This window comes from Neomonachus schauinslandi, chromosome X (assembly GCF_002201575.2).
Source record: "Neomonachus schauinslandi chromosome X, ASM220157v2, whole genome shotgun sequence".
NCBI lineage: Eukaryota > Metazoa > Chordata > Mammalia > Carnivora > Phocidae > Neomonachus > Neomonachus schauinslandi.
In genome coordinates, this window is record NC_058419.1 from 41,630,611 (window position 1) to 41,657,396 (window position 26,786).

Genomic DNA, 26,786 nt, shown 5'->3' on the forward strand with positions numbered 1-26,786 from the left:
CAATCTATCCTGTAGCTATTCTGAGAATGACTATGTTTCCAGCTTCCCCTTTTCCATTATATCACCACTCTCAACACTGCCCATGGAGCCCCAATTTAAATGTGGAATATGCCATACAATACAAAGTTAAAACTTCCTAAGGAGTTTAATCTGGATTTGATGAAAATCCATCCTGCCATTTTTGGCATTAATATATAGAAACTAACTTTTACTTGTATAAATTAGTCATTTTAATTACTTCTTATACTTGGAGATTAGTGCATAAAACAAACTTAGTATGGTACACAGAAATTACTTCAAAATTAACAGTCATCAACAGACAATTACAAATCTATTTATCTCATTGGAGTTAATTAAAATATCAACCAAAAAAGAACAGTAAAATATCAACCAAAAAAGAACAGTAAGATACAGATTTTGTTACCTTTTTTATTTTATCTCTTTAGTTAGGAGTTTTCTTAAAATAAAATTGGCACATCACAAAATTCTTCTTGATGCTTTCAAGGTTTTTATAAATATGAACACTTGCCAGTTGTAATTGGTGACAATTTATAATCATATATATACAGATGATCAGGTGAAAGATAATTAATTAACTGCACATGGCATATTAGTGGAAAAACTAAATATGGAAGGCCTCCCTCAGAATTTTTACTTTTAATCTAATTCTTAAATATTATTTTTCCTGACAAAAATGAATAAACTCAGCTCTCATCTAAATATCCATTCTAATAAAATGAAAGTTGACATATTCCAACCTTTTTTCTGTCTCTTTTTAATGATTCCTGTAAGATGCTTCTTCAATGACTCAACAACGTGTCCTTCATTTTTTATATTCCGAACAAAAGGGTGATGAAGCATGTTTGCAGAAGTAGGACGAAATAGGAAATTTTTTATCATGCACTTTTCCATGAAATTGTGGAACTTGCGAGACCTAAAAGAAATGAGTCAAAGGGATAAAAAAGCATCCTCAGGCTTGCCATATCTTCTCCCATCCTCACACATATGCCACTCTGCAGGTCATATTTTTGGAGAGAATTGCCTCTAGTTATAATTGTCTTTTCAACTGCCATATGTCCTGCAGCTTGACAATATACATTATACAATACCACTCAAACCTCAGATGAGCCAGAGTCAATGGCATTTAAATAGTAGTAGAAACTTCAATGAGTTCAGAAGTATGTACATGGTAAAAAGTCAATTGGTGGGATGGCAATGGAGTGGTTAATGTGATATATGTAGAACATGTATCTAGATTGGTCAGCCCACAGAAGTCATACTTTGAAGTCTGAATGTTTCACTTGACTACATGCATTTTGAGCTACATAGTCATAAAGGTAATGATCCAAAAAAAAAAAAAAGGGGGGGTGTTAATAGCACCAGGACTAACTAATCTTATAAAATGGTTCATGAAAACAGAAGTGTCCAGAAAGCCTGAATCTGTGGGAAGGGTTAAATTGAATCACAAGGAAAAATGTCAGCAATCAAATCACAGCCACCACTTCTAGCAGGGCAAGCAATAAATACTAATAATAAGCAAGAGCTTCTGACACTCAATCAAAAAGCTTCAGTATAAAGGGTTCCCAAGTTAGTTGGTCTGTAACACCCTGGGAGAACAAATCCTCTTCTCCGGGCCTGTGGATGTTTAGTTTAATGGGCTGAACAACTGAGCTGTATATCACAATCACTGACTGCCTATCTAGGCACAGTGAGAAATGTCACAAATGATTTCTATTGGTCCATGCCATTAATGGAGAAACAACTGAACATGCCATTAATTCCAGGGCAGTGATGTCATCATAATATACTATGGAAGGTATTACTTATGTCTAGTTGGCTAGCTAGCTCTTAATGAAAACTAATCATTAAGACCCCCCCACTTAACATATTAGTTTTTAGGAAATACTGTCCAACAAAGATGTTGAAACAGGACTACAAAATTAATTAAAACTCATTTCCTACATAAAAAATGGCAAGTTAATGTGTTTAGGAGATTAAGTCATTCATCTTTACCATCCACTGGATTTGACTTTGGGGGCAGATTCCCGCAAAATAACAAAGAGGGCTTCCAAAGGCTGAAGGTTACACAGGGCTGCAAAGGAAAATAGATGTGTTTAGAATGAATGAGAAGGGTAACAACAGAGCACACTCCTCATTCCAGAGGGGATTCTCAGTGTTCTTTCACATATCATGTTGAATAGACACTAAGGAATAAATAGATACAAAATAATGTAGTTACAGGAAAAGTTCATTTTCATACAAACAGTCCATTATATAAGATCCTCAAGTTTCACCATTGACAGGTGTGGCAAATTAATAATAAACTACACTGGATAAAAATTTCAAAATGTATGATTGGTGATTTCTATCTAGAGAAGTAAACAAAAAATAGAGACAAACACTCTTCTGTATTTTGTGTTGTAGGTATCTATACTTATAAAATGGAAATATGTCATTATAGGCTTAAAAAGTCAACCAAATGAGTAGCTAAGCACAATAATATATAAAGAATGATTTAGCAATCTAAAAAGATGAGAAGAATCTGTTTTGGAAACTGACAGTCCTAGGAATAGAGGTAGATATAGTGTAACTATTAAAACACACCCTCTAGAGTAAGATCACCTGGGTTCAAATCCTAGTTCTTCCTTTGTGACTCGGGCAAATTACTTAACCTATCTGTGCCTTGGTTTCTTTATCTGAAAAAAAATCAAGAATTCCTTCAAAGAGTTGCCATGAGGATTAACCTACATGTAAAAGTGTCTGGCATAGAGTAGGTACTTAATAAATATTAGTTATTGGTATTATAATAAAGATTTTAACTATCTGGCACTTCAAGTCTGTGCCAAATTATAGGACTTCCGTTCACTTTTTGAACCACACAGCTATACAAAGAAAAGCCTATTCCATTATGTGCTATATAAATTCATTACCTTGTTGGTCTGAGAATTTTCTATAAGCTTTCTTATAAGCATTTAAATATGTCTCACTTCACTTATTTCCTCTTGAGTTTTGATTAAAGAAAACTGGCAGTGCAAAAAAATCCCTGAAGGAGAGCCATACTTTAAATTTCTCTTTTTCTTCATATATATATTTTTTATTTTATTAAGTTTTTAACTTTAACTCCAGTATAGTTAGCACACAGTATTATATTATTTTCGGGTATACAATATAATGATTCAACAATTATATACATTACTCAGTGCTCATCATGATAAGTGTACTTTTTGATCCCCATCACCTAGCTCACGCCTCGTCCCACCCACCCTCCTCTCTGATAACCATCAGTCTGTTCTCTATAGTTAAGAGTCTGCTTCTTGATTTCTCTCTCTCTCCCTCTTTACTTGTCTTGTTTCTTAAATTCCACATATGAGTGAAATCATATGGTATTTGTCTTTCTCTGACTGACTTATTTCACTTAGCATAATACTCTCTAGCTCCATTCATGTTGTTGCAAATGGCAAGATTTCATTCTTTTTTTATGGCTGAATAATATTCATGTGTGTGTGTGTGTGTGTGTGTATACAGAATATATATATATATACACACACACACATATATATACAGAATATATATATATATATACATTTCACATCTTCTTTATCCACTCATCTATCAATGGACACTTTCATAATTTGGCTATTGTAAATAATGCTTCAATAAATTTAGGGGTGCATATATCCTCTCAAATTAATGTTTTTGTAGTTTTTTGGTAAATACACAGTACTGCAATTACTGGATCATAGGGTAGTTCTATTTTTAACTTTTTGAGGAACCTCCATACTGTTTTCCAGAGTGGCTGCACCAGTTTGCATTCCCACCAACAGTACAAGAGGGCTCCGCTTTCTCCACATTCTCACCAACAAATTTTATCTAATACCGAAAGTGTGTCATTCATGTGAGGACAATTTGATATTAATGATTCTTTAGAGTCACCCTTTCTCCTCCAAAATACATATCCAGAAAAACTACAATGCCAAGCTGGCCTCTTGTAATAGTAGGAAAAAACTCCCCAGGGTTATTTCATTAGAGTGATATAAAGGCAATTGTTCAAAGGTCATGTTTTTTCAATTACGTAAGTATAAATTAATAGACATACAGGTTTATAATTGAGGGCAGAATTATCCCCAAGCTGAAAAGATTAGTCAGGGGTGCCTGGGTGGCTCAGTTAGTTAAGTGTTCAACTCTTTTTTTTGGCTCAGGTCATGATCTCAGAGTCTTGTGATTGAGCCCTGCATCAGGTTCAGTGCAGAGTCTGTTTGAGATTCTCTCCCTCTCCCTTTCCCTCCCCATTTGTCCCCCTCCCCCAACTCATGGGTTTGCATCTGCATGCACACTCTCTCTCACACACACTCTCTCAAATAAATAAGTAAATAAATAATCAAGATCATATTTGATTCTCTTCATTCCTTTACTCTGTCCAGTCACCAGATTCTGTCCTTTAAACATATTTTAAGTGGGTTTGTACAATATTAAGCAATTGTCATTTATTAACATTTGAGCATCATGCAGTCAACTAACAACATCCCCAGGGGTCAAGAGTCAGAGCATAGAGTAGGGAAGTTTTCATTAGGGAAATGAGAAGTCCACAAAGGAATGGAGCACATGGGTATGTCAAACAGTAGATGTTTTCTATATAGTCTAATTTTAGGAATGCCAGTAAATACTCCCTTTATCCCATATCTAACAGGCCTAAATGTTTCACAATTAGAGTTTCATTCCTTTGAAATAGCAAATCTCCTTTAAAAATACATTTCATAGATGGTATAATGCTAAATGAACTAAATCAGAGAAAGAGAGACACCATTTGATTTCACTCATATGTGGAATTTAAGAAACAAAACAAATAAAGAAGAATGAACCCAAGCACTTAAGAAGGTCCTGGTGTGGGATGGTACAGATCTTCCCTCCTCTGAGAGCCTCTACAGCACCCTTTCAGTGAGAAGTTACTCTCCCTTTCTTTTTACTTCTCTGGGAGAGACTCACCAAAGAAAGAAATTTTGTTATCTGGACCTCAGAGGCAATTATCATAATTGTCACTTTGGAGGGCCACCCCCTCTGAGATGATAATTATCAAAACCTGGAGGATTTCTGCAGTTAAATTAATGACAATAATTTCCATCCAAAGTTTATACTCCAGGCAATATAGGAAGCTGGCGAAAGACCAATATTTTAGCAGTGTGGCTATTTCAAGTTGCTCATGACCAAAGTTGCAGCATTCCAATTACTTATTTAGGCATGTATGTCCGATTTTTTTTCTCATTGTGAAATAAGAATCTCCTGGTCCTTACACATCTTTTGTAAGAAGTCTGCCATTTGTGTACTCCATGCAAAACTCCTCTGCACTCCTGTGAGTTTTCTCCCATGATTTAATATTTTGGAGTGAAAAAATGAAACAAAATAAAGACGAACCAGGAAATACAAATCTGCAAAATGTAGAAAGCTAGTGTTTTGAAAAGAAATGGTAAGGAACATTCAGAAACAATAGAAAAAATATACCACTTGATGCAATCATGTATTCTAAATAAAAACATGAGTCAATACTCATATGCAATACCATATTGTGAAGAGAGAGTAGAGGAAGAGGAAGAGAAAGAAGAAGAGGAAGAGGAGGGAGAGGTAGAGGAAGAGGAGGAGGAGGAAGGGGAGGGGAAGGGGGAAGAGAAAGAGATAGAAAAAGAGAAGGAGAAGCTGCTGATCAATCTAATATAATCTAAGTATGTTCACAAAAACAAATAATCAAGAGATGAGGAGGAATAATATGCATCTTCCCATTCTTATTTCAATTTTATATATGTGGTATAAATAATTTTTCCATCATTAATTTTTTATTCACCCAGCATACATACTTTGTAGTTTTGGAGGGCACTAAAAGAGAGACAGCAGCAACCTGACCTTCGTATCTGTCCCAGATTTAATCTAAGCCTCTTCTGTGATATTCTAAGGGACACCAGGAATTCTTAACAATCATGTTACCATTATTTCTACCCCTTGAAATTACTCCCATTGGCCTTGAAAGACAGTACTAAGATAGCCCAAATTTATAAAGTTTGTTGGGTGGACATTGTGGAGATAGAGCATGTAGGAACATGGGAACCTACAGGACCTCCTTAGAAAGGTAGAAGCAAAGAAATTCTACCCCCACTTGCCTGCCCTCCAGCAAACACTCCAGGCATTTCCTCACTTCTCATCCAACAATACCAGGAATGCATTTATCATTTATATCTTTAGATTTAGATATTGAAGAAATAAATATGCTCTGCTTATGGGGGTCATACATTAGATGGTTATCAATCATTTATATCCAAGTTCACATTTTCAATTTCACTTTTCTATCAGAAAGCAGAGTCCCGAGAGAACAGGATTCTGACAGATGATTTAAATGATGGAGATGAGGGAGAAACATGAGGAAATTGAGCCTTCTGAGCAATTAAGGGCACTGGAGAGGCTAAAAGAGCAAAGAAAGCACCAAAGGTGAGCTGGACTGACTTCAAATGAAAAAAAAAAAAACAAAAACACAAAACCAAAAAAAAAACAAAACAAGAAAACCTGAGTTCTCAAGGTAGGGGATTGGTTTGATTTCAATGACACACTGGAAGATTTTCTTAACTATCACATTCTGAAGCAGTAGCAGTGTGTGACTATAAATATTCTGGAACCTAAATATTCCACCAATCACTATGTACTAGAACGGCTTTAGATTCTCATTAGTCAGGACTGTCAGTACCAAATACTTTGAGGCCAAATTGAAACAACAGTCAATAGCCTAAAATAAGGTATCATAAGGGAAAAGCACAAACTCTTTATAGATATATCTGGCCATTATGACTAGAACATTTGATAATCATTGAAAAGGTCACCAGTTTGGCATAGTGTGCCACCTGTGTGACCAGTACAAGATGACTGGTACAAGTGGCAGATTTGTACAGCATGCTTCCCCAACTTTTTAATAAATAAACATTTTTACTCACGAGGAGCCCCCTCGGCCATTTCAATAGCAGTGATTCCCACGGACCACACATCACTCTGCAAAAGAAAAAATGACCCCCAAAAGTAATTTAACAATGGGAAACTAATAGTATTTAGAATCTCAAAACAATCTTTGGGTGGGGGAGTGTCAATGCCAGAGCCATTTTATGGGTTTTCTACAATGAACCTTCATTATAGGCTGGTGTTATAGGAAGATGTTAGCTGAACTTGTGATCAGCCAATAACTGGATGATATGGGACAGGGTTCAGTGTAAGGAAAATTCACCTTGAATGTATTGCTATTGTTGCCTTAGCTGAAATAGCAAAAGGAGCTTGCTGTGAAGAAATCCTATCACATAGATGTATTAGCTGTGCCATCTTAGGTAAATGATTTAACTCTCTGTACCTCAGTTTCACTCTATATAAAATAGAGATAATAATGATATGCATTTCATAGAACTGGTATGAGTATTAAATGAAATAACCTATATAAAAGCACTTTCAGTCAGTTCCCTGAATATAGTAATTGAGAATATAATTATTGTTATTCCAGGAAATTATATTCTAAGAGGCTCAAGGAAATTATCCACATTATTAACTGTACTTTGTTTTTTAGAATGTGAAAAGAGCACAGGGCTGGAGGTACACTGCCTGGCTGGATGACTGCTACACAAGTTAACTGAATTCTGAGAATCTCAGTTAATAGATTTCTTAGCTTCAAAGGATTATTGTGATGGTGTAAGTTGAAGCTTTCTTTCAATTTACATGGGGCTGAAAATTAAAAATAAATAATTAATATAAGTGAAAGTCCTTGGAAGACCGCAAAAATCTGTAGAGGTATAAGGCATCCACTTAAAAGATTTTACAGCAAGCCACTTAAAAGAACATTATGCTTCCACAGTCTCCATAGCCTGTAATAGCACTAGACTATAAGCTCTCAATAGATCTGCTTGCAGATCAAGCAGAGGGCATTTAAGGGAAAGGGAAAAGAGATGAGACTTGAATTAATCAACTTCAAGTATTGAGTCCTAGGTTCCACACGACGAAAACCACAATGAATTGTTTGGATGACTTATGATGTGAAGAGTGAGTGTGGTTTTTCCAGTCTATAGCAAATGGAGAGTTTTCTTTCCACATCAGCTTTTTTTTGAAATGTGTACGTAGATGTATATTGTCCAAATTGCAGTTTCAGTGGAAATTTTAATAAATAGCATGAATTGTTACTTAATTTGTCTATTCCACTGATTTTCAGTGGTTTGGAAGTGAACCATGACAAGGATTTTCTCCATTACCCTGAGTAATGAAATTATTATTTTTTTCTTTTTGGAGCTTAGTTACCGTGGGGATTAATAATTGGCTTTACATTCATTCATTTTTAAGTTTACAAAGTTCTCTGCCCCTGGAAGTTAAATTTCCATATAAAGCCACATAATATAATATTTTCCCCAAGAAGTTGCAAGCAACATGAACTAGACATTATTCCTCAAATATAGATAATTCCCAATGGTCTACTTTGTCTAAATTCTTAAAAAATATATATATTTATGCATATAATCAAACCACATATATGAATAGCAACTAGTATTTCTTATTAGAGTTTAATGTGAAAGAAGGAGTTGCCGGCTTTTTATTCTTTTATCATTTTAAAATAAACATTAGTCAAAAGTCCTTTCCAAACTTTGATTCCCACTATCTGAATGCTCACACTTACTCTGTAATCATAGGAGCGTCTTGGATCTTCGTCACAGTCAATCACCTCAGGTGCCATCCAGTATGGTGTTCCAATGAAACTATTCCTCCTCCCATTAGTTCTGCTCACCTGGGCACTCACTCCAAAATCCACTGCAAAATTCAGCATATGTCAAAATAATTAATCAGTAACAAAAAGCTCAATAAGTTATTGCTTTAACTTGGAAAGCCAATACAAAATCCACAATGGATAACAGATTTTCATTCCAACCCAGAAAACTTTACCATGAAGTCTACTCCAGGAATACTGGGAAATAGGCTTTTGCTGCTATTTATGTTGGAAAGAGACTCAGAAGTGCTATTATAAATCTACAGTAGGTTTGGCTGAAAGTTTACCATGAATATTAAAAATAAATTTCCATCAGTATACCCTGAACCTCTGAAGTGATAACATATGTAGTGTTTGGACCTGCCACCAAGCTGGAGGAAGACCAGCACTATAAACAACATCTAAGAAATCTAAAACCTATTAGTAGTTTATTAGGAAGCCTCACTCATGACATTAGAAAGTTCTATTACACCAATGAAGAAAAATGAGTTTTCTGCTAGAATTTAGTTTAAGTTTTTCTACAGATCTTCTGAATCAGATGCAAATATTTACTGTGGTATCTATATCTTAGCTTAGGCTATAAAAGTTCAGTCTTCTATTCATCTGTGGGATACATTATATGAAAATATTTAGTATGGTATCCTCAGTAACAGACAGAAAAAAAGGCTAAAGTAGACTGGGGTTATTTAGTCCAGAAAAAATAAGATGAAAAATGAAAGTAGATGAATTTTTTCAGGGATGAAAAATGAAGTAGATTTTCTAATTTAGAATGGTTTCCAGGAATCTAAAGGATGGAGAACAACACTGACTGAACAGCAGTTTGAAAAACTTAGGAGAAGAAATGAAAAATTAAAAAGTTAAGAGTTTAAAATAGTCTTTAAGGAAGGATTTAACAAAACAAGAAATGTCTGTAATATGTGAAAATCATCGCTGGGTGTTGAACAATCTTATTATCTAGGTATTTTTTGAGAATACATTAAAGCAAAGCTCAGCATTCTTACTATCCCCTGAGGGCCAACTTTAAGGGCCAAGAGATACCTATGAAGTCCATGAGCTAATATATATGACCTTCAGGGAAGAAAACGAAAGGGGAAAAGAATAGAAGACGAGTGATGGATGGAAGAAAAGGAAAAAAGAAAAGCTTGAAATTTAGATAAAAGTAGAGATGAAATCTCAACAGTGGCATAATTTAACCTTTCTTTAATGACCTCAGTACTAGAATGTAATGATTATTGATCAATTGCAATTACAATACGATCACTTTCCAGTCTCTTTCCTTTCAACACTCCCTCTGATGTCCTTGGGTTTGCCTTCTGCAACCTTCTCCTTATAATACATAGCTTAAAAATATACTGGAATCTGAGAAATGTAAAACCAAATGTATAATGGTTGTACATAAAATAAGCCTGATTGAATTCTAATCCAGTGCTAAAAGGCCTCTCCTACAGAGTAAAGTACATAAGCTTTAGTGCATGGACTTTGACAGAATTTTCAGTGGCTCTTCATTTACTTACAATGTCTCTTCTGTGTTGCAAATGGTAGAGTTGGCCAGAAACCTGACAGAAATATATGGGAGTGCTACCACATGTGAACATAGTGTGTATGTAGCTTTGTGATATACTATCTATCCTGCACATTTGAATGTGAGATCCAAATTCCCCTTATCTATTAACAGTGCCTTAAAATTGTGTTGCTAGCTTTGTAGCTTTTAGACACATAAGACATAATACATTTTCTTGAAATTACTTTTTTCTTATTTCAAAAACAATTACCTCAAGCTTCTTCTACAAATATTCAATGAAAACATTCTCAATGAATGAACAAAAATTCCTGCTGTGGTTGTTTTTGTTCATCAGGAAAATGGGAACTATCTTAAGGTCATGCTAGAGACATGGTAGGCAAGGATTGATTATCATTTAAAAATAATACAGGATTTAATAACCAGTAATTTATTTTTATTTTTTTTAAAGATTTTATTTATTTGACACAGAGAGAGAAAGCACAAGTAGGCAGAGAGGCAGGCAGAGAGAGAGGGAGAAGCAGGCTCTGCACTGAGCAGGGAGTTGGACGTGGGGCTCGATCCCAGGACCCAGGGATCATGACCTGAGCTGAAGGCAGCCGCTTAACCGACTGAGCCACCCAGGCGCCCCAATAACCAGTAATTTATATTCTATATCAATGAGGTTATCTGCCATTGCATAGTACTGACATTATTCATATGGTATTATTTAAAAACCAACCAACAATATTTATTTTAAACATTAAAGGATGCAATAAATTGTGCCCTGTGTGCCTGTGAGACAGTATGTGTGGTTATTTTCAAATAAATTATGCCATTTTGAATACTGGAATAGAAAGCCAGGGACTTTCCGGTCTTTTAATTTCTAATTCTGAACTCAAGTTGGATATTATGGGAGCAGCTGATATCAGTTCTTTAAATATTTGAGGGAAAATTTCAAAGAAGCAATTTGTACTTAAGTAATTTAAAAGTTCTTTGATATTATTCGGAAAATATGGTTTTGTGATGTGGAAGAATTGTCTTTTTGTTTCCTTGTCCATGGCACAGAAACTTGCACATAATAAATATTCAATAATTCAATTATTAAAATAAATATAACATCTATACTTAATAGAGAATAAAACAATGACCAAAATGTAAGTCTTCCATTATAATTTAAAAGTTTTTAACTACACGATTTCAGAGAAGCAGTAAAAGGTGCCTTTTTCTCCTGCTCCACCTCCCTTCCCAAACAAATTTTCATATTTTGACTGGTTTTGCAAGCAAGGAAAACACAGCCTAAGTAAGTAGAGGATATTGTTAATGACATGATAAAAAACAAAGTTATCTTAAAGGATTCTTCTCCATTAAAATACTGGGGCCTCACTTAAAGTACAAGAACAAACTTACCAAGTTTTACTTCAGCATTATGAGTCAGTAGCACATTCTGACCTTTGATGTCCCGGTGAATTACACGGTGTGCATGAAGATGAGCTAAGCCCTGCACATAGATAGATACATATTTATTCAAAAGGTCACATCAGTATATATATTTTCTCTTTTTCTGGTACTGTTCTTAGTATTTTTGGAAGACCTTTTGGTAAGAAAAATGGCCCAGATTTGCATTTTTCAGACAAAATTCTTTCTTTAGGCTGGAATTACTACAACCAGTTCCCAGAAATACTACTTTGGCTATAAGGAAAGGAAAATAAATCAGGACACCCATGAAAAGAAAAGAACACCAAAAAGTAGTGTTTGTATACATTGGGCCATTTACCTTCCTTTCTAGTCTCCCTATTTCCAACTAACCATAAGAGTGAAGACCTGGACATCTTAAATATCATAGCTCAGCCATTGTTTTACTCTATTCCTCATCCAACCATTTGTTTAATCCAAAATATTTTCTAGTCAACCTTGTAGGCTGAGAATTTGGGAGAATATGGAAATTCATTTTAAAGCATTTGCAATTTGTATTGGCTTACCATGCTGGATCCAGCCTATTCACCACTAAAACTAACCTGTGACCTGCTTAACCCGTGACCTGGCTTCAGGGAGATTTCTCCAGATAATAACTGGGGATGAATAATAGAAGTAACAGTAAAAACAGCTAATATTTATTGAGTCCTTTATTTTATTTTAGTTTTTGCCAGGGACTGTGCTAAGTGCTTTACATGGAGGAAATTATGAAATCGTCACTGCAATCTTTTTAGGAGGGTACTAATATCACACCATATTACAGTCAAGAAAAGTAAGATTTTGAAAAATTAAGTAACTGACTCAAGGACACAAAGCTAATATATGTTTAACCAGAATTTAAACTCAGTCCAGAGTTTACACTCAACTAGTTACACTATTAGCACAAGTAAATCCAATTAAGATGGGAGGAAGAACATTCTAACATTATATATCAGTGGTGCTATCAGTTCTGTTTATATCCTCCTCTGGTGACCCTAAGCACTTAAGTCACAAAGAAAAATGTGAGTGTGGTAGATTAAGAAGATTGTTCTCATTCAATTTGGTATTCAAAATAAAGCAAGTTTTAAAAGCAGGGCATTATTCAAATAGGATAGCTGTCTGCAAAATGGTTATGGATGGTTTGGGGCCATTCAGTAAAACACTGACTTTTGTCTTACTTTTTTCTTAATCTCTAATGATAGTGCTACTTTTTTTTTTTTTAAAGAACTCTAAAAATCCAAATAATGTAATAAATATTCCAAGTGGTTATTTCCATGATCCAATGAACACAACAGTCTCACTCTGACAGAGCCATGAAAGACCATGATTTGGAAGGCCCTGGTTACCCATCTTGCAGTCTACCTAAAGTTAAAGACATCACCTGAAAATCTGCTCTCTCTAAAGCCATTTGGGTTTTTTTGGTATCCTAATCCAGAAGTTATGTTCAGAATTCTTAAACCACCCTATATGGGCAGGTATAACGTACATTGCATATATTACTCCCAGGTGTTTTCAAGGCCAGGGGAGAATGACTGTATGAAGACTCACCTGAAGGATTTCTCGGCAGATATATGCAATCCAATCTTCTTTCAAACTCTGATTTCTGGTCATTCTTACTACATCAGTGACCGAGCCTGCTGCACATAATTCCATCACCATCTGCAGGGAAGCCAGTAAAGTGTCGAGAATTAGAAAGTAATTCTCTGAAAATATCTGGAGAATTTTAGTCCATATGGCTTGTATTTATATGTGATGTTTAGAGATTAAGACACTGCAAAGACTGGCTCAATTGTCTGGTGGAAGTCTCTAAAGGCTAGTGGAATTAAAAAGAGTTGGAACATATCCAAGGATCTGTGGAAGGGTTTGGAAAGGGAGGTATCACACCAGGGATATTTAACTAGGAGGTGGAATTTGAGCTAAGCCTTGAAGGATAGATAATGTTTGAATATACTGAGAAGGAAGAACATTCAGTTTATTGAAAACAGAATGATTACATGCCTTTAGAAATAAGCTTGTACAGGAGACAAGCCTGAGTGATGACTGGAGTTCAAGGGGAAAGACCACTGAGGGAACAGTTTGATTGCAAGTGAAAAAGCAGGAAAGAAGTATCTCAAAAGAATTTACACCTCAAAATTAAGACTAGATTTGTTTTTATTATCATTTTGTTTTTATTTTGTTTTAATTTTTTTAAAGATTTTATTTATTTGACAGAGAGAGACACAGCGAGAGAGGGAACACAAGCAGGGGGAGTGGGAGAGGGAGAAGTAGACTCCCCGCTGAGCAGGGAGCCCGATGCGGGGCTCGATCCCAGGACCCTGGAATCATGACCTGAGCCGAAGGCAGACGCTTAATGACTGAGCCACCCAGGTGTCCCTCAAGTCAGTGTTTTACTTGGTAAACATGTCTGAGACCGTGCATCCCTGGCTACTAAGCACCATGGCGGACAGGGCTAGAAAGGTAACAGCTTTATTTTGAGCAGTATTTTAAATTCTAGATTATTTTCCCTAAGATACTGGCAAACTACAATTCCAAGGGGGAAACTGTCAATTGCATTCCTATAGGGCATTTTTTTCCAAATGATTTTACTGCTAAGGAAAGTCTATTTTAAGGCTATTATCATTGACAGCATCTCATTCAGGTATTACTTTATCAATAAACTCAATTTCTCAGAAAATTTATCTTTTTGCCATCAATGAATCAGGGCCCAACTAGTAAATTTCCTTTCCCATTTTAGCTAACTAGAGGACTGGCCAATGTGAAAGAGAATATAGCTATTATAATCAACCCAGCAAACTTTTCTTTAAGCACAGGTTTATGCATTAATGCCTGTGTCAAAACTGCTATATACATACAACAAAACATGTCTTTTTTTGAACTGTAGGCAAGTTAATTAATTTTTTTTTAAAGATTTTATTTATTTATTTGAGAGAGAGAGAATGAGAGACAGAGAGCATGAGAGGGAGGAGGGTCAGAGGGAGAAGCAGACTCCCTGCCGAGCAGGGAGCCCGATGTGGGACTCGATCCCGGGACTCCAGGATCATGACCTGAGCCGAAGGCAGTCGCTTAACCAACTGAGCCACCCAGGCGCCCCAAGTTAATTAATTTTTGCTGTAGAAGAAGGAAACCAAAAAAATAGGCCCCAAATCATGAATATTTAAAAGTCTACCTTATTTCCTTTTGGAATATTAACATTTTCTTTTCAGAAAATCACTCTTTTAATTTATATTTGTTCACAACTAATATTATTACATGTCTTTCACCTGAGTATGCTCTCACGAAACAGAAGAGAAGAAACAGACTAACAAAACCAATAATACAGATAAGCCACAAAAGTTTAATTTTCATGTTAACTATATTAATTGGGCACAACATGTACAACTGTGGTAATGGAAGAAAAGGGGCTCATTTTAAACCATGACAAACCTGAATTAAAGCCATTCATTCAGATGCACCCTGGAAAATCTTGCTAATTTTACCTGAGTCAGAAGAGCTCTACTCTGAAAGGAATGTAAGACATTCTCAATTATTTTCTCAGCTTTGTAAGCATGATGCCCAGAACATACACTTTATAAATGGTAATTATTTAGTCATTTACTTACTTCCTATTTGTTTTTATTTACATGGGCAAGAAATTGTAAATGGTCTTATGAAAACTCTTACCTCCACAAATTATTCATCCTTCAGATCGCAGTTCAAGGAAGTTTCTCAAAGAAGAGTTTCTCGTTCCCCAACTTAATTTAGATTCCTTTGTTATTTGCCCACATAGAGGCATGTTATTTCCCTTCTGACCAATTATCTACCCATATGTGTGATTATTTGACTGCCACCGGTCATTGCAAATGAATTGTAAGCTCTGATGGGTCAGGGACATGTCTACTCAGCTCATCTATGTATCCCCAGAATCTAGCAGAAGGAGTGGCAAATAGATTTTTTTTTAAAGATTTCATTTATTTATTTGACAGAGAGAGAAAGAGAGCATATACACAAGCAGGGGGAGCTGCAGGTAGAGGGAGAGGGAGAAGCAGGCTCCCGACTAAGCAGGGAGCCAGATGCTGGGCTCAATCCCAGGACCCTGGGATCATGACCTGAGCCAAGGGCAGATGCCTAACCAACTGAGCCACCCAGGGGCCCCAAATAGATGGTTCTGAATGAATAATGTTAAACAATTGAATGAATTGAGTACTGATAAATATATCCAATAAGGAGACTGCTATACAGTTAAGAGGAAAAAAACTTGTAAGTAAAAGTATATAGAAAGACAAATTTTGTATGCCAAAAATATACCAGTAGCCATTAAATCTGTGCAGTAATATTTAATAAAATGTCAACTGGAGTTGCAGACAATAGAAGATATACTTAACTGGATATTTGGAAGAAAAGAGTTAAAGATTCAAGGTTCTCAAGTTATGGTACCCAGACCAGTCACATCAATATCACCTGTGAACTTGTTAAGTTCAAATTCATGGACCCACCACCCCACACCAACTGAATCAGTAACTCTATGGGTGGAGCTCAGCCATCTGTGTTTTATCAGGCTTTCTAGGAGATTCTCATGCATGCTAAAGTTTGAGAACCACAATTTCAATTCAGTCCCTTGTTGAAAACCTTTCTATAATGTCCACTGTTCTTCCTAAAGTCCATTATATGAAGTGTAACAATCTTTCCTTGACAACTGAAGATTCTGAAAAGTCTTAGTTATTATTTTGAAAAAACAATGTTATTCTTGACTTGAACTGGAAATGAAAATGTAGCCCGCAAGTGTACACTGACCTCACTTATGTTCTAAATGTCCCTTTTTAAATAAACATATCTTCGACTAAAGCTCGTTTTTTTTGTTGTTGTTGTTATTTGACTATTTCTGCTATAGTGGGAAGCAGCAACAATTCTGGCAACTGTAGTGTAGGTTTTAGATGCCCTCTAAAATTTACATTTCTTTGATCAGTAATTTGTGATAGTATAGGCATTAGGCATAAATAGGCTAAGAAAAGGATAAGTCAACTAACCATTTAGAAAAGAACTCCTGGTAGTTACATAAGTGCATATACTTAGAAAAACTTAAATGCACCCATATGTTCATACCAAATGCTAATTAGAATTGATACTTATCCAGTCATCATTTGCAAGTCTATCAGGTAGTCTCCTTAGCCATACCTCTAATTTACCAGCAAATGTGCATAAAAAGTTAAAAGCATCAAAACTACATTTGACAAGAAATATGTGAGATATTCCCAGTGTTCATTTGAGTCTCCCCTTTTTATCCTGAATCCTCTCTCCAGGAACTTAAGTTTCCTGAAATTATTCCATATTTATCACTCCCATCTCCAGGAATCAGAACACATTTTGTCATACTACTTTGAGCAGTTGAGTTCTTAAATTTTCCTGTAGGTGCACAAAAGTGACATCTCAGCTTTTGAAAATGTATTTCCTCAAGTGAGACCTAGTCTTAGGAAATAAGATGAAGGTAATTAAATACATACCCAAAGTTGGTGCCTCTGGCCAGGGGGGCTCAGCTTGAAAAAAGCACCATAGAAGGACACAATGTTTTTGTGGAAAGAGTACTTCTTCAAAAGGTTGAGTTCGGTCCTGAGATCCTCTTCCTCATCCTGCAGAATAAGAATACACAATAGACAATAAAGCTCTTAAGCTATGCCAGTTAATAACTATGGAATCCTAAACTATGGCAGAACAAAGGAAATCCTATGGCTACCCATTATGTCACAGATAATAAAATCTCAACTAGAAATGTCAGAGAATGGAGACCTCTGGTTAACCGGGAATTTGGGAGAAAATAAAGCTTAATTGAAGATCCTTTAAATTCAGCGGTTCTCAAAGTGGGATCCCTGTACCAGCAGCAATGGCCACTGTATAAAGTTTTCACTGAATAGAGTCATTACATTTTTGTTTATTTTGTAACAGTTTTATTGAGATATAATTCACATACCATATAATTCATCCATTTAAAGTATAAAATGCAATGGTTTTTAGTATATTTACAGAAGTATGCAACCGTCACCACAATCCATTTTAAAACATTTTTATCACCCCAAAAGGAAACTTCATATTCTTTAGTTATCACTCCCAAATTCTGCTACACACACAACCCAGCTTTAATGAACCACTAATATATTTTCTATTTCTTTAGATATATCTATCTTGGACATCTTATATAAATGAAAATCACATAATATGTGGACTTTTGTGACTTTTTTTCAAGATTCATCCATATTATAGAACATATCATTATTTTATTCATTTTCACTCATCAATTGATAGACATTTGGATTATTTCCACCTTTTGGCTATTATGAACAATGTTGCTGTGGGCATTCATATCAAGTTTTTGTGTGAATATATGTTTTTATTTCTTTTTGGTATATACTTAGTAGTGAAATTGTTAGGTCAAAAGGTAACTCCGTATTTAATATTTTGACGAAATGCCAAATTGTTTTCCAAGTGCTGCACCTATTTATACTCCCAACAGCAATGATGATTCCAATTTCTCCATACCCTCACCAACACTACTATTTTCTGTTTTATTATTATAGCCATCTTAGTGGGTTTCAAGTGGTATCTCATTGTGGTTTTCCCTTGCAATTCACTGATAACTAATCATATTAATGATCTATTCATGTATTCATTAGCCATTTGTATATGATCTTCAGAGGAATGTCTAATTGAAAATCTTTGCCCCTGTTTTCTAATTGGGTTATCTGTCTTTTTATTATTGAATTGTAAGATTTATTTATATGTTCTAGATCCAAGTACTTTATAAGGTGTATGATTTGCAAACATTTTCTCCCATTCTGTGGGTTGTTTTTCACTATCTTGATAGTGTCCTTTGAGAAACAAAATTTTTAATTTTGATAAAGTGATTTATTGATTTCTTGTCTTATTGTTTATACTTTTAGTGTCGTATCTAAGGATCCATTGCCAAATCTAAGGTCATGAAGATTTATCCAAATGTTTCCTTCTAAGCATTTTATAGTTTTAGTTCTCACATTTAGGCCTTTGATAATTTTGAGTTAATATTCATATAAACTAGGGATGTAAGTTAATTCTTTTACATGTGGATATCTAGTTGTCTCAGCATTATTTGTTGAAAAAACTATTTTTCTCCATGAATTATCTTTGCACCCTTGTCAAAAATCCATTGACCATAGATATATGGAAATAGTCCTATTCCACTGATCTGTATGTCTATCCTTACGCCTGTACCACACTGACTTGATTTATGACTCGTTGCATTTTAAGGTACAGGTTTTATCTGTGCTAATCCTTTTAAAGATATGCTTAAAGTCATTCATTTTCTTAATCACAACAGTGATACATATGGATAAAATGTATTTATATATATGAAGTAAAATATGTAAATGCTATACATTCTCTGAATATTTCCTTCTACTAGTGGTAACAGTTGTGTGTATATTCCTCCAGTCATGTTTATTCCTTCAGAATATATATATCTCACTACTCTGCAACTTGCATGTCTTATTCTATACCTAAAGTGCATGTTTCTATATCAATAAACATAAATGCACTTCCTTTTTATGGATGCATAGAATTGCGCAGATTAAAGATATGGGTCTGCCACTCAGGGAACAGATCAGGGCTAAAGGTACTGTTTTTGAGGATTATCTCTACAGTGATAATTGAAGCTATCCTTTTGTATGGGATCTCCAAGGTAGAATACATAATTTCAAGAGGTATCTTTACTAGAAGACAGTATGATGTCATCAGAAAAGAGCATCTAGGGGCACCTAGGTGGCTCAGTCAGTTAAGCATCAACTCTTGATTTGGGCTCAGGTCATGATCTCAGGCTCCCAGTGCAGAGCTTGCTTAAGATTCTCTCCCTTTTCCTCTGCTTCCTTCCCTCCCCACTCCCTCTTTCTCGCCCTCTCTAAAAAAAAAAAAAAAAAAAGGAACATCTACACTGGGCAGTAGGACACCTGGGTTTTACCACTAATAGCTAAAAGTTGGAAATTCACTTAATCTTCCCAAGGTTGAATTTATCCTCAGAAATCTGATGGAAGTTGGCAGCCATTACCTCTCTCCATGGAACATTAATGGAGCCAAATGTGACAATTAAAGTTCTTTGAAGTCCTTGAAAGAAGAATGTTATAAATGTAAGGTATTATCATACCGTATCTCTGTTACTTGACCTTCTCATTTGCTTTAGAGTGTTATCAGAACTATATACCTTTCTCCACTTTTTACCCTAATCTACAAACATCAGCAACTTTTGTTTCTATCACTTTTATTATACTGGATTGAAATGGGAAGCTATTCCCCTTATACCATGAGGTATAAGTAGTTTGTTTCCATATGTTCCATAGTAGTTTCCATATGTTCCATAATCTATCTGTAACTATTCTTAACCAATCTAAAAAAAGCTCTTTTCTTCTCAATAATTTAAAAATCATCACACTTTATGTGTATAGAGGTGCAATGCATTGGAGAAAAATATCTTAAAATGTTAACTTTAAAAAAGTAACTTAAATTGTTAGGAATTTCCAATGAGCATATCATCGGTTTATGCATTTAGATATCATACCCCTAACTTAAAGGAACTTACATACAAGGAAATAAGATTCACATACATGAATTACAACCATTGATGAATACAGGATAGTGCATAATGAAGTTGAGGGTGATATGAAATGACTCAGGAAGTAATTACACTTTACAAATGGATTAATGACCTGGGTCCTTTGAATTCCTACTAGCTCTAAATTTCATTTGATTATAAATAAAACAGTTCTCCTACTGCATCTATAAAAGTTCAATTTATATAACCTTTTCAAGTGTACTCTTTATTGTACAAAGTAAATATACAGTAGTATGTAAAGAAAAGATTATTTGACCAAAAAGTGTAATTTTTATTTTTTAAAATTTGAGTATAGTTGACATACAATGTTACATTAGTTTCAGGAGTGTGACATAGTGATTCAACTTCTCTATATGTTATACAGTGCTCACCACAAGTGTAGGCACCATCTGTCACCACACAACACTATTATAATACCACTGACTGTATTCCCTATCCTCACCTTTCATCCCTGTGACTTCTTCATTCCGTAACTGAAAGCCTGTATCTCCCAATCCCTTTCACCTATTTTACCCATCCCCTCACTTTCTTCCCTCTGGCAACCATCACTTTGTTCTCTGTATTTATAGGTCTGATTCTGCTGTTTGTTTATTCATTTGCCTTTTTAGATTCCACATGAGCGAAATTATATGGTATTCATCTTTCTCAGTCTGACTTATTTTACCTAGTAGACTGGCTAAAATTAAAAAGACAAGAAATATCAAGTGTTGGAAAAGATATGGAGAAAAAGGAACCCTCATGCACTGTTGGCAGGAATGTAAATTGGTATAGCCACTTTGGAAAAAAGTATGGAGGTTCCTCAAAAAACTAAAAATAGGAAAGAAGACTTTTTAATTAAAAATAGGTGGGTTCTGAAATCCAGTGAAAAAAGATACCTTTGACTTCTCTGGGGCAATGAATAAAAAAATGGTCAACCTCTATCTTTAGTTCTCCCCAGAATTTCCTTCAATTACCTTGATTTGATGACCTGAGGGTAGGGGAAAATACATCTTTCAGCTGAAATTAATAGGTAGCTGAATATATCTAGTCAGGTATCATTTTCCCTTTTAGCTTATTCTCTGAGACCCAGTAGAAAAATGGACAATTTTTTTAAATTTAGCTATAATGTGGTTGGACTTTAAAAATAGTTATGAAATCAATATAAGGCAATGTACTAGGTCCAGAAATGTCCCCAAGTGTTCATAATATATCTTGGAAAAAGCCTGAAATCTCAGAGAAATAACTAGCAGCTGCAGAACATTCTTTAACATTTCCCTGGGATTTTCCAGTGGATCTACCCATAAATATTCAACAACTAGAAAATAAATCTAGACACCTATTTGTCTTTGGGGGGAAGGAGAGGGGCCTGGTTTCTCCAGCTGGAAACCCAATGACAGGTTCTCTCTTTGTATTTATTGTGTAATAAAGGCAGAAATAAATAAAACAATCAACTTGTTGCATGAGAATTATATAGGAGTTCAAGTTCCAGTCTCATCCCAGCCTCCCAAGGAAGCTCAGTTAATAAGCTCCCTTTGAATTCCCTTACCCTGTTTTCTACAAAGCTAAAAGTTGATCCTTGTGACTTTCATTCTTGCCATGTAGGACCACTGAACTTTCTGCTTTCCCTCTGATGTGGCTGTCCTTTGAAATGGTAACAACATCTGCCATCATATAGAAAAAAACCTCAGGAACTAGCAATTCTGTATGTACACGGGCACTTTCAGTTCCTGGCAAGACACCATAGTTGTGTTGAAAGGAATATGAATTCATAAAGAGTGTGATAAATAGGCATGAGATGATGGTATGGAGGTAAGAACACAAAGAACATGTAAAAGAAGCAGGGGCCAGACTAAGTCCTTTAATTTGTTTGGTAGTTTGATTATCAAAGAGCTTTTTTTTTATTATGTTATGTTAATCACCATACATTACATCATTAGTTTTTGATGTAGTGTTCCATGATTCATTGTTATATGCAAACAATGAATCATGGGACACTACAATCAAAGAGCTTTTTTTTTTCTTTCTGGGTTAGAAAGTTCAGGTCCCCAAGCAAGAATAGAATGGCTGGGCTCCAGGAAGCTATGCAGTTGCATTTGACCGTATTTTTAACCCTGTTTATAAGTAGGCCAAATTTTCTGGTGCCATTTTACTTATGAGGAATCTGAGGCCTAGAGAGGTAAGACCAGTTTTCCAAGTATTTCTTAGCTACTAGTGGTAGACTTGGGATTTAAACTCATGTGTCTGGACTTTCACATTATTGTTATTTCCATAAACCCCTGACTCAAAGAGATGTGTGTGCAAGTCACAAACTTCTTATCCCAAAGGATTCAGGATGATTTAGAGATACTAACTGGCTGATCAGCTAGCAGTTATTTTTCTTACTAAAATATATAATCAGAGTTCAAAGTTTCCAACTAGAAAAACTTTTAAGAGTGAGTTTCCCACATAAATGTAAACTCCCCCAAAACCAATAAACCAAGATCAGATATGTTTGGAAAGCATTAGTGTGTTTGCCATTCTCAATTAACAGGAAGTTGAGCTTGTGAGAAACATGTAAGTACATTATATCCATCAGGCCAAGTGGGTAATTTAAAACTCTCAGACATATCCCAGTAATATGATGCTATAGCATTTCCTGGCTCAGGGCCAGCTGATTCCAGAGTAGCCTGAATATCCTAATTTTTGTCAAAAAGAGGCAGCTCAAGGATACCACAACTTCCTTTATAATTTCACCCAATTCTAGAACCAAAATATTTTTCCCTGTGGAAAGAATACCAGAGACGTCTGGGGAAGAAAGGGATTTATTAACAGAAATGTTTGATGAAACCAAAATTAGTCAAACGATTATATTTTTCATGCCTTACTCTTTGCAGCTTCTTGACCTACCAAAGCATGTTATTAATCAGTACTATCTGTTTCATTTGGATATGCGTTGTCTTCTGAGATACACTGTAAACAAAACAGGAGCCTGGTGCTTACTAGATGAATCATGAAGCTGTTTATCAATATCTTTCTATATAAATAAAAAGTTTTTCTGAATGTGATTGTGTTAATGGAAAAAGTTATTTTAAATCCTGAGATTATATTCATTAAGGCACAAAAGGTTGAAAATATTTGAATACCAGATAGCTAAGGAGGAAAGTAAGAAAAAAAGATATCAATGAATTATACTGATAAGAGCAGGAATTCTGCTTTTATGCCCACAGAATATTTTGATAGATCACTAACATCTACCAAAAAAGAATTTTCTTTGTATGATCTTATTCTAGAGCCAGAAAATTATTAGAGTAAATAGAGACTGTTTTGTAAGACAGTTAAAAAGCTTCAAGTAGAAAGCATCTTTACACTCCTTTATCTATTCAAGTACTGTGCCAGATGTCTGAAGACTTTTAGGTTGGATAGCCTGTGGTTTTCTGTCTGCTATTGTTCTTAAAAAAAAAAAAAAAAAAAAAGAGTAGTCCTCATTTAGCTCATCTACCATAGCAACGTTTCTTAGAATCATAATGGGTGAATAGCCAGTCAGTCTGGAATACCCTGTAAAAAGTGTAAAAAATACCTTGACAAGGCCAATTGAAGGCAAAATTTTCTCTTGGTTTCATTATCTCTTTTGTTGCTACTCAGCTAAAGGGCTCTACGCTCTGTGGATATAATCAATCCTTCACCTGCTGTCAACTCTTACCTGTTCAGGGAACCATTTCTTCTAGCTCCTGCTTTCTGACAGATGTTAGTGTTCAAATATGATTGAATCTATGTGAATGTGTTAAAAGATAATATGTTACCACTTCCAGGCAAGAATATTTTAGTGGCGGCCTTCTAGAGATAACGATACAAAGGGTTAGTTTAAAGTTGAAAATTAAAGGAAAGACAACTTGAGAGCTAACAGGGACTTTCAGTACTCACACTGTATCTCCATCCAACAGACTTTTGATATTTATTCACTCTCACTCTCCTTCCTATTTCAGGTAAAGGGGTCTGCAAAACCAAGAACAAAATGTTATTAGACCCACTGGTACACTCTGAAAATGATTTATTTTTAAATATTTTGTGTTCTTTTGGCACTCAATGGAAGAGTAACATAATATTCTTTCTCTCAATTTTCACTAATAATTTTACTTAAAAAATCAGATTCGTATATATACAGAAACTTGGCACTAAATTCATAGAAACAGATTTAACTGCCATATTAATGGGAAAATTACAATTTGATGTTTGTAAAGTGCTATTTGTCCTTACAAAACAAAGTAATTGAAACTATGGTCTAAACATGCTTTTTAAATATTTCAAAAGTTAAAGTATCTAAAATGTAGATTAAAGTTAGGTCAAAGTTCTTTCAAGTCAAAACAAGGAAATAAGTATTTTAGAAAGTTGCACTCAAAAAGTACTAGGCTGATTATTTGGAAGCCATGGTTTGTAGGGCAAAATAAATCCACAAAACTTCAAAATCCCTTGAAATTCACATTGTTTTACAACAGTTTTTTCAACATTTGACATTTACTGGCAAAATAAAAAACATAAAACTCCTTAAATAGTTTCAGCAATTCACGCATTGCACAAAATGGAAAAGAAATTTATGGCATTGACAACAATTCAGTGAATATGTATAGTTTTTCAATCATAACATTTGAGGATTTTTCTTTAGGGTATAGTGAAGTGAAAATTTTTTGACCTTTGCTATGTTCATACTAATATTATCTTGAGAAAGTGAGGCACTCATGCTAAAGAAAGAAGACAGAAATCAGTGCTTAGCAAATTCTATGACAATATGTTATGAACTATGACACAACTTTATGAATGTTAGCAGGAACAGTGCCAATTAAACTGTCTCTCTTGCTCATCTGTCAGAAAATGCCTGAAAAATGTGCATCTCTGACAAATTCTTTCCTTCTACCTGTCATTGAGAATCTAATGGCCTCAATTCTCAAAAGGAAATGTTGGGACAGAGAAAAGTATATGATGGAACACTGAAGGATGAACATGGTATTAGAGGAAATCTACTCTTTACTATCCCTAGAGATAATCAACTAGAAATAGGCAGGAATATAGATATTTTCTTCATACTTATAGAATGCCAAAATATGTGGACCTTTCACTGTGAAACATTTCTTATGTATAAATATACTAAATCAATAATAAAGATACTATACTAATGGATAGAAATAATATTAAGTGATAAATATAAAAAATCCAGATTAACATAATTATAATTATGTATAATAATGATTAAAAAACAAATATTTTCTGAGCTGTTTATCCCAAGACCATAGTCCATTAAGTGAACAGAATATGGACGAACATATTACCTTACGAGCATTCATCACTTTAACAGCTGTAAATGCACCAGTTTTTTCATGGAGACCCTGAAACACAGAATAGTAATAAACATTAAATACTATCTATATAATCAAGAAATAAGCATTCATGGATGAATGGATAAAGGAGATGGGTGTAGGGGGGTGGAGCAAGATGGCAGAGGAGTAGGAGACCTGGATTTCATCTTGTCTCAGGAATTCAGCTGGATAAGGATCAAACCATTCTGAACACCTACGAACTCAACAGGAGATCAGAGAAAGGAATAGCAACAACTCTCTGAACAGAAAACCGACCACTTTCTGGAAGGTAGGACGTGCGGAGAAGTGAATCCGAGAGGATATTCGGGAGGATAAGCGGCGGGGGAGGGGGCCTCCGTCCGCTGCTTCTGGCAAGTGATAGAGCCGCGGAGCACAAAATCGGAACTTTTAGAAGTAGGCTCCGCTAAGGGACGTCGCTCCAGTGGCTAAGCAGGGGGTGGAACCCTCGTGGGACAGTGTGGTCTCAGGACCCTCAGGGTCACCTCGGGGTTTCCATAAACCATGATCCGTGGCACAGTCGGGCCACTGCTCCTCCAGCAGGGACCCAACAAGCAGCAGACCCGGGGAGACTCCCCTTCCTCCCCCGGGGGGAGCAGCATGGGAGCACACCACAGGGATCTGCTGGGTTTGGAGACTCCACATGGGGTCGGGTGCCAGAGATAGAAACGCTTGGTCACAGGCCGGGTGAGCATGGAGTGCGGCCAGAGACTGGGGAGATGGGAGTGACTGACTGCTTTTCTCTGGGGACTCACTGAGGAGTGGGGCCCCGAGTTCTCAGCTCCTCCAGGGCGGAGATTGGGAAGCTGCCATTTTCACTCTCGTCCTCCAAAGCTATACAGAAAGCTTGCAGGGAACAAAAGCTCCCGAGAGCAAACCCGAGCAGATTACTTAGCTCTGACCAGCAAGGGCGGGGCAATTCTGCCTCCAGCGAAGATATTTGGGAACCACGGCAACAGGCCCCTCCCCCAGAAGATCAACGAGAACCGCCAGCCAAGACCAAGTTTACCGGTCTATGAGGACATCAGAACTCCAGAGCTAGGGGAATACTGCACATAGAATCCATGGCTTTTTTACCATGATTCTTTAGTCTTTCAAAGTGAATTTTCTTTAACTGTCTTTTTTTTTTAATTTTTCTTT

The 26,786-nt window shown here is 35.6% G+C and overlaps 1 protein-coding gene across 1 annotated transcript in view; it reads right to left on the minus strand.

The window, feature by feature from the left end:
• NRK (Nik related kinase) overlaps positions 1 to 26,786 on the minus strand; it is a 168,402-nt gene that overhangs the window by 55,474 nt on the left and 86,142 nt on the right. The window contains exons 3-11 of the mRNA XM_044911823.1: positions 25,602 to 25,658; positions 24,202 to 24,273; positions 17,195 to 17,320; positions 13,266 to 13,376; positions 11,673 to 11,763; positions 8,678 to 8,808; positions 6,969 to 7,023; positions 2,014 to 2,092; positions 759 to 934 (exon numbers count right to left, since the gene is read on the minus strand). Coding sequence (XP_044767758.1) covers positions 759 to 934; positions 2,014 to 2,092; positions 6,969 to 7,023; positions 8,678 to 8,808; positions 11,673 to 11,763; positions 13,266 to 13,376; positions 17,195 to 17,320; positions 24,202 to 24,273; positions 25,602 to 25,658 — 898 coding nt within the window. The remainder of the gene's footprint in view (positions 1 to 758; positions 935 to 2,013; positions 2,093 to 6,968; positions 7,024 to 8,677; positions 8,809 to 11,672; positions 11,764 to 13,265; positions 13,377 to 17,194; positions 17,321 to 24,201; positions 24,274 to 25,601; positions 25,659 to 26,786) is intronic.